Source organism: Toxotes jaculatrix, chromosome 18 (assembly GCF_017976425.1).
Source record: "Toxotes jaculatrix isolate fToxJac2 chromosome 18, fToxJac2.pri, whole genome shotgun sequence".
NCBI classification, from domain to species: domain Eukaryota; kingdom Metazoa; phylum Chordata; class Actinopteri; family Toxotidae; genus Toxotes; species Toxotes jaculatrix.
In genome coordinates this window covers 9010244-9019522 of record NC_054411.1, presented here as the reverse complement: position 1 = coordinate 9019522, position 9279 = coordinate 9010244, and the positions used below count along the sequence as shown (strand labels likewise).

At 37.7% G+C, this 9279-nt stretch overlaps 1 protein-coding gene across 1 annotated transcript; it reads right to left on the bottom strand.

Moving 5' to 3' along the window:
* Nucleotides 1-65: 65 nt before the first annotated feature.
* On the bottom strand, nucleotides 66-3472 carry LOC121198489 (5-hydroxytryptamine receptor 3A-like). The gene is made up of 9 exons (XM_041062674.1): nucleotides 3359-3472; nucleotides 3120-3265; nucleotides 2798-2842; nucleotides 2609-2715; nucleotides 2329-2498; nucleotides 1956-2071; nucleotides 1402-1612; nucleotides 1126-1284; nucleotides 66-968 (listed from the first exon to the last, which is right to left on the bottom strand). The coding sequence occupies exons 1-9, from the start codon at nucleotides 3435-3437 to the stop codon at nucleotides 712-714; spliced, it is 1290 nt and encodes a 429-aa protein (XP_040918608.1). The 5' UTR covers nucleotides 3438-3472; the 3' UTR covers nucleotides 66-711.
* Nucleotides 3473-9279: the final 5807 nt, after the last annotated feature.

Below are 9279 nucleotides of genomic sequence, written 5' to 3'. Positions count from 1 at the left end.
AAAATTACAACAAAGTAGTGGTCTGGTGGTTCATAGGATATTAAAAGTGTCACAATTCAACAATAATGTCCCTGGTGACTAGTTCAGATAAACTTGTACACTAAGAATATCACTTTATTTGCAATTGAATCTAACATTATGTTATTAAATCTAAAAGTGTATTCATTAGCTGAACTTAATCTTTTAAGCAGCTTTGTTTTTATGAGAGTCATGAAATGTTCAACTCAAGCTGAGGTCCTGCTGGTTAAAATGTCATTAGGTCCAAGTCAATGAACCATAAGGAGCTCAGTTGGTCACTAGTTTGTCTGCAGTGAATGATTCAACCACTAGGTGGCAACAAAGGAACATCAGCGTGCAGCTGGTTCTGTATCCCACACATCCCTCCATGTCTTCTCCTCACATTTAATAAGGTTTTGCTGTGCGTACAAATGTCTTACTTCATAATAATTTTGTATATTGCATAAATCGTGTGAATATGCTAACACACATTTGTTATCATACATGCACAAATCAGCGCCACAATATTTGACATAGTGAATGTGAGGTTTAATACGTGTAACAAATATAATAAATGTGTGCTGAGATTTGCATCGATATTTGAATTTTTGCATTTGTGTTCTGAATTTGACTTAAGTTGTTGAATTTATTGAGTAGTTTAATTTAGCGGTTTGTTTTTTTCAGCGCACAAAAACACACAGTTAACTAATTGTGTTAGTACCAGAAATCAAAATGGTTAACTGTACATGTATACCTTACCATCACATAAGTCATGGCACAGAAGTACACAGTGCCAAAAAAGAAATAGAACCAGAAAAAGGCTTTGTCCACTGTGCTTGCAAACTTCTGATTTCTCTCACTCTGTAGTTCCTTGGCGTCAAAAGCTTCCAGGAAGTTTACCACCTTTCTGAGCATTTGCTTGTCCTCCTCTGAACCATTCACCTGAACGACACTGATGTCAGCTTTGGCTGCTGCAGGAATTGAAATAGCAATAAGAAGAGACTAAATGTGTAGCACTTTTTTTTTTCTAAAAAAGCAAGAGTCAAAACACTCCACTCAACCCTCTATCAAAAAGGTATTGGGGTCCAAACTCAACACATAATTGTTTAACTGTCAAATGTTCCTTACCCTCGCCCTCTTTCTCTTTCTTGTTTCCTGTGTTTTTTGTGCCTGGCCCTTTGGATGAGCAGCAGAAAATGAGGCTGCCATCTTTTGCCACCCGTGTCAGCACCAAAGACACCAGCATGCTCAACATCAAGAGCACCAGACAAACACAGAAGTGGGTTCCTGCAGCACAGACAGATGGTTAGTCACTCAGACTCAAACTGTGACGCTGTTCATATATTTTGTTGCGTATTGTGAGTGTGTCTGTGTTTTTTGTGATATGCATGAGAGCTGACTGACGGATGATGGGGCTGCACTGGCTGTCTCCAGGGAGCTTATCGTTGAGGATGATGAGGAACATGGTGAAGCTGAGCACCAGGGTGACCTTGAAAGAGTTGCGTTCACCACCTCCCAGTGGCAGGGCAAAGCTGACAATGTCAGCCAAGATGATCAGAATGCTGGGCAGCAGTAATGTAATGAAGGGGTTGATATATTTGATGCTCAGTGCCACCTGAGGAGTATGAAAGACAAAATTTCATGTCTGTAGTAGGATAAAGAAACAACTGTTTTTATAGCTCCTGGTACCATTTTATGGTGGGAGGAAACTGTAAATAATTATTTAATTTTCTACTTGTATCTAATACAAAATGGTGGTAACCTAAGACTAAAACCTAATGTTGTCTTCTGAGGTTTTAAAAATGTTCCCGCTATTAGATTCCATTGCAGCTGTACTCGAAAACTGTTGATCGCCTTATGTATTAATTGCTTAATTATTTTTCTAATTCTAACCACATTAGACATGTCACAATCACACAAATCAGTTGTAAAGTTAAATGCCTTAAAGTTAAACTTACCATGATGTAATTCCGGTCATCTCTCATTTTCTGGAGGGCCACATTGTCAGTTTTCCAGTCTCCATGGTCACTATCGACCATCTTCAAATCACCCAATAGCAGCTCTGTACCACATCCTGAATGACATGAAGTCTTCTTTAGCATTGTTTGCTTTGCATGATATTTGCACAGGCAGGAAAGGAATAGTCAACTACAAACATTGATAATTGAAACATGATTGAGATAAATTAAGATTGAGTTGAAGCAAGAGCATTAATGCATGTTTAAAAATATGCAAAATCAGGTAATTATGACTTAACACCCAGTTTGCTTTAAATCGCAGATAAACCAGGATATTTTGTTAATATTTGAATAAGTGATGTGCTGAGATTACCGCGAGCGGACCAGGTTTGGATTGCGACCGGACATTCATCAGCAGCGAAGGGATAGTTAAACAGATTGACTTCACAGTTCACCTCAGCGTTTATGATCACAGTGTGCCTCAGGGTGCCATTACTGAATGCCAGCAGATCACGAGAGCTGTGCTGCATAGTTGTTAGTATTCTGTGCACAGAAGAGTCAACAGCTGTTTCAGAGGAACTTGTGCATGAATTGAATTTGTGACAACAGTTGAAGTGAATGAATGAAGCTCTTATGCTGTGTTACTGACTTACCCATTTGTTACATGGATCTCTGGGGTCCAGACCTTATCTACTGGCAGGACAACTTCATTATAGTTGTAAACTGATGTGTCCCATTCCAACTCAGGATCTCTCCATTCCTGTGGTTAAAAATCTAAATTAATGTGACTGAAGCATTCTCTTTGTTTTTTTTTGTTCGCTTGAAAGTATGTTAAAACTTACAATTACTGCTTGCAGACGACTAATTAGGCGGAGATTCTTTGTGTCCTGTTAAAAACAAATGAGGTTAGACAAAGCACCAGCACTTCTGAAGAGCTGCTGGAAATGTTGTAACAGACTTCAGCATTTTTACTTGGTCAAAATACATTTTAAGCATATTCAGCAGGGTTATATTAACATATCTCAGGTGAAACAACCTAAAAAAAGACATTTTAAATAAGAAAGCACTAACACACAATTAATGTTAATAATTAAAATGATCAATTTCTTGTCAGGTTATGAGAGATATAAAAGGAGAAACAAGGAAATTCAACACAATACTTACAACTGACAGAGTCTGGTACTCAATGAAAGGCACGTATATCATTTGGGTGCAGTTTTCATTCTGTGGTTGAGTTGAATAGTTTTTCCCTATCAACATTTCAGCCAGACATCTGCGATTTGTGCAGTTGGATTCAGCTTGTCCACATCCTGAAATTGGAGACAAATGTCAACCCAAGCTTTGAATATTTTCAGAAAGGATTCTCCCAAAACATTGTTTGGATAAATACAAGCTACACTTACCAGCTGTTAGCAAACCCAGTAAGAAGACAGTTTTCTCCAAACTGTGGGTTAGAAATCTTAATGTTTCTGAAAGCATCATTGCAGGAATCAGATGGTTAGACCTCACATATCCCATCCCTGTCATCTCTGTCTTTAGGGTTCAGCCTGACATGATGCTTAAATAGGCTTGTCTGTGACAATAAACCATGCTGTCATAATCCCATGTAAGCACACTACAAGACTCATTCACATTGAATGACCTACAACAATGTGCAAGAATACCTTTGTGTGATTAATTACACTGAGCATTCAGCATATCCCTCATTTCTCCTGTGTAAACAATCACAACAAAAGTGCAATTACTCCCACGGTCTGTTTACCTGCACACAGACACAGGTAGCTCCAGCTGCTATTTTTCATTATGGCTCCTCTGCATTACAATGAGATTGTGGCTGTCATACACAAAAGAGGCAGGACTCCCAGTCATGGCTGCAGGACAAAGACTTGAGACTGCTGTGGTTTCAGTGTCATCAAGGCAAAGCGTGTCTTCTCACAGAATGGCCATTAAAAGTACTTTGTTTTGACAGCTGGATGAGGAATGTCAGGTTTTGTCATTGGTTGTTTTTGACATTTACGTGAACAATTTCTCAAGCTCATTATGTTATTTGATACTGATTAGAATCTCCTCACAACCCCAACTGCACTGGCACAGTATGTATCCTATATATTTAATAGCATCTGGCTGATGTGTGTCATCTGTATTGATGTAGAAATGTAATCTATTTCTAAAACAGAAAAAAATAAGAAGGAAAAAGACAGATGCTCAACCTAGAGGCTTCCATCTTTGTATTGGCATACAACACTGACAGAAGCCAAGTCTATCAATGAAAAAAGGGACATTTTCATACATGCTCTAATTTTCAGCTACAGCCATCACCTTTTGTGTGACAAGATGTTTGACAATGGACCGCTGAGAAACAGATTCTTTATCTTGAATATTTGGAATTGTTTCATACCTTGATTGACCCGATCATTGTCAACCACAGCTGAGGTTATCACCTACTGGTCTCCAGTTTGTCATGAAAATTACTGTGTCACAGGTTTACCACACAGCTCAGGGTGCCTCTCTATTAATAGCTTCCAGTGGCTCCAGTTCAAGCCAATAAAGTGATGAAAACCTGGTCCCAGCTCTTCCTCCCTTAGAGTGACTTTCCTTTCAGTCACAACCACAACTGCCAATTTTCTAATACCTGCTGAAAGCGGGCCTGTACTGACTCAGCCTTGCCTGAATGACCCTTAAATGCAACCAGCCTCACATGGTGTACTTCATAACCTTTACCATGCACCCACTCAAACACATCAAACTCACAGACCTGCAACATGTTGTTGCTGCTTTGCTACATTGTTTTTTCTGCTGACAGGACGGGTGTTTTTAACTTTCATTTTCTTTACAAATGTTGTGGCGTGTATATTTGTCATAGCCCTAATTATTATTATTTAACTACTTACGTAACCTAATAAAAGTTTTCTTATGTTACTGTTGCACTTACTCCTTTGGTCTTGTAAATTAGATCTGACATTTTTTCGTCTGAATTTGTGGATCTCTACATCATGATGTGTCACATGATCATGTTGGATGTTGTTGTTCTAATGTCTCAAACACTTATATGAGTCAATCTAACTTTCACATTTGGGTATTATCATGTTCTGTAGCAGAGAAAGTAATACTATTTCCTGTCTCAGTTTTCACTTATTCATTATGTAGTTGCTTCCTGCAAATGACACTCCGATGAAACGCAGCTTATCACTCAGAGGAATGTGTCTTATCTCTGTTTTCACGTATCATCTTAAAAAAACCAATACATCACGTTGGTTTCGAGGTGATGGGGGTGTGGTGTTTGTGCTATTTTTAAAAGGACAACAAGGTTGTTTTGGTGTTGTTGACCTTCTTGTAACACCTTTGGATGCCCTTATGACGGTCATAAATGTGGTTTAAAAGTTAGTGTGTCCTGGCGGTTCAGTTGTGATCTCACTTGTCTTATCAGAACCAAATTGAGGACAATTTAGACAAAGAAAATCCTTGTACCAATGACAGCGTCTCCTCCTGGTGGAGCAAAGGTTAACTTTCTGTCTAATGAATCACGGAAATCCAAAGGGAAATGACTCAAATATACATAGCTGCCAAATAACCTATCAATTATCAGAATTTCTGTGCCTTTACCATCTTGTGGAAGACTTTGAATTGCACAATTAATGTTTCATCACCTGAAAAAACAGTCAGAGGACATCATGTTTTTGTCCTGAGGAACCTCTAAAATATTCCATAGGTCATAAATTCTTTCAGATTGTCCAATAGGGTTTCAGAGGGAAGTGATTGTTGTGATATCAGGACAAAATGAGACTTTGCCTCAGGACCAGGCCAGCCCCTAACACTCTGCAACCAACTGAACTCAGAAGTTACTTCGACTGACTGAACACGTCGCCTAATGCCTGGCAGAACTGATGGGCTTATGTGACACCTGATATCGTAAAATTTCATCTCTGCAAGTAAGTTGAACATTGAAATATCTGCTTTTTCTAAAATCAGCAGGGTTCTCTTGAAGAGTTCTTGAAGTAACAAACAAGAATACTGTCAGCAATGCAATTTTCAGTTTCTATAATGAAGAGAAATAAAAGAATTGTCTTTGCATTTCTACAAAAACAATGCAGAATGACGTATTTTGACTAAAACTTGAGGGTCAGAGAAATAGTGTCAAGATCTGAGCAGTGTTGAGCCAATCAAAATAATCACAAATAAGGTGCTTTCATTATGTCATGAGATCAATTTTTTTTTCTTACTGAAAAAAAAAACCCACCAGAACTCCAGCTGTACTAACTGAAGGGAAAAAAGAAAATAAATCATTATAAAGGACAGTGAGGACATGTAAAACATAAACCCGCAGTATGTACAAAATAAGACTTGGGCCTAGAAAAAATGCACAAGCTAATATAAGATAAATTTTCAAGAATCATGACATCTAATTTATAATTGAGACTCTGAGCTTGTTGATCCAGTGTGTTGATCCAGTGATCCAGTGTGCTTTTACATATCACAGACAGCAGTGTCAATAGCTCTCAATGTATTTACACACAGTGCCTCACACAGAAGTAAGTAGTTGTTAATCAGTAAAAATGAAAAGAGATAAACACAGGTAAAAATGTACAAAAGGGGGGAAAAGAAAAAAAATAGGCATTTAGATATAGAAACAGAGACAAACAAACATATAGAGTTGACATAAATCCAATAGGACATACCTTATAAACATGTCTCTGTGATTTTCCCTGCTGATTTTGTGACATACAAGTGCACATGGAGGTGGGAAGGACCCTCAGTGACCTTTTTCCCAGACCCGACTGTCCTGTAACCTGTTATTGTCCTTGACAGTGGACTCAGTGATTGCTGTGTAGAAATCAGGCTGAAACACCTGCTCATAAATGCATGTTGAGTTGGTAAATTCGCATTTTTCTGTGCATTTTTCTCTACTTATTTATCAAATACCATCAATTGCCACACTATTATTGTAGCATGACAGCAAAAGAACTTTTGTGTGATGTGTGATGATTGGCCATAGAACTTTTTTTTTTTTTGCTTTTACACCTCATAATTTATTTTATAAATCTTCTGAACCTTTAATGAAATGGGTTAAAAAAACGTTTTGGAGCAGTTTTCCTTCCAAAGGTGTCATGCGTGACAGTGCATATTTCCACAGTCTTTGATTTTTTTTTTTTTTTTCAGTCAGACTATTTTTGTTGCTTGCTTACGTGTTCAGTTACTCTTCACCCACCAACAGGATCCCATTCAACCTACAGTAAAATCTCATTTGGGCTGACATTTATCTGACTGACAGGAACAATAAGTACACCTGACACTATTGCACAAACACTACAAACAAGACAATTTGCAGTTGCCCACAATTAAACCACAGGTGTAAAATTAGAACTCTTGAAAAGCCATTTATCATAAACTGAGATAAACATCAACTACGTGTTCTCAAGTGACTCAATTAAGCAATAAAAACTTAGCCTGACTGACTTCTGGCAAGGAAGGACATAGCTTGAAAAAACTTATTGATCACTGAGTACATTAACTCAGCATTCTGTACTGAAACCTAAACTTGATAGCGAGCCTTTCATCAGTGAAAACAGCTGTCAGATTACTGATATACAGAGTAAGAAAACAATAAAAATGTCCTGACTTTGCAGTATTTTATGTGTCATTGAAAAGGAAGTTGTGTGGTTAAATTTTGACATTTGCGTTTGGAGGTGAATGCTGTTAGAGGTGGTTGGAGGATAATAATTTACCCCCATGAGGACAAAAATAGATTAATAATTGCACCACACTGAGGTTTGAGGTTTTGCTTAATTAACCGAGACATAATTCCTCAGGACTTGTGGAGTAAAGACATTGATTACATAAACAATTTTATGATAACCATGCTTGTCTTTTCTTTTGTCTACACATTTTTGGCCTTGTAGCTGCTTGGGGTAAGAACACGTAGATCCTATGGATACTAATACAAATTACCATGCAATCATTTTTTTTTTATTTCTCAATAATAAGTCATTTTGGGACTGTTTTCAAAAGGCCACTGTCTGTTCCCTGCCATTGTTCTGGGTCACATCTGGAATGCAACAGACTTTGCCAAAACTCAAAATGAAAGAGATAAGCCAAACTGATTAAAAAGAGGTTCTTCCCCCAGAGAAGATATATTCCCCTGACCCAAACCTGTGGTTAATCTTGTCAGATGGTTGTAGCTAAATCTACATATATCATTATGGGCGGAGATCAATACCTGAACAAGGTCAAGATTAAAGGACATTCCTCTCAGATGTCGTGTTGAAATTTAGAATTACACAAGGACCATGTGTGAAATGCAGTGAGTTGGATAAAATTGCCAAGTATTCAACAACACAGTAAAGGCAGTGGATGCAGCTTTCTGAAACCTGGGGACAATTTTGGGAAAAAGGTCACTAAAGTTCAGAGTAGCATCATGTGACATACACAAAAACTAAGCATTAAGCTCAACACAATGAAATGAACATAACTGGTCAAACGGACCGGAGAATCCCAAACACTTCAGCTAAAAATCCTGGAAAAAGAGCAGGTGCTTCTAAAAATAAAAAGACATATAAGAGATGTTAAAATTGTGAGATACATCGATTTCCATCCATTTATCTTCCAAAGATCACAAAGATCACAATACTTTTAGCTGGCTGGTACGATGAAGGCAAAATGCTTAAACAGAAAAACATGTATCAAAAAAAGGAGAGACACAGCAAAAGAAAAATACAATAACAAACAAGCTAAATCACTTTTTTGCCACCAAAAGAATTTACCAAGCTTATACAAGTCTGTCCTTAAAGAAGCAAGAGTGCAACTTTTTATATGACTATGACAAACATGGTTTTGGTACTGTGCTGGCTCTGAGCCCTCTTACTGTACCATATTAGTTAAAGTACAAGTACAAATAATTAGCAAACCTAATCTGTGTAATATGTTGTATAGACATTACACGTTATGATGCTCATTTCACGGTGTGTTGAAATGTGGAATCGATTTCAGTTTGTCTTTATGGTTTCCATAATTGTGTTCACGATTCTTAGAACTAGTTATCACAACTGTGATTTATGCACAACCTTCAACACTTCCACCACGCTGACTGTCAGACTTTAATAGCTCTTATTCAGTGTTGGAGAATTTTTATTGAAACAAGCAGAATGGAAAAAAAACTGTGCATGATTATGTTTGGTTATAATTTGGACAGTAGTAGTGTTTATAGAGAGCTTTTAGCACAACTGATTTGGACAGTGGCCAGATTGTAATGGAACGTCTGGTAAATAATCAACCGGTTTGAAACTCGTGTTCTTGGAGTTCATTTTTCACACCCACAGCTGGGCACTGC

Bases quoted from the DNA above. Each gene is read 5' to 3' on its own strand.
- LOC121198489 (XM_041062674.1), bottom strand. From the start codon at position 3,437: ATGATGCTTTCAGAAACATTAAGATTTCTAACCCACAGTTTGGAGAAA. The intron at 2,716-2,797 runs GTAAGTTTTAAC...TTTTAACCACAG, and splicing joins GTCGTCTGCAAGCAGTAATT to GAATGGAGAGATCCTGAGTT. The intron at 2,499-2,608 runs GTAAGTCAGTAA...TTCTGTGCACAG, and splicing joins GAGATCCATGTAACAAATGG to AATACTAACAACTATGCAGC.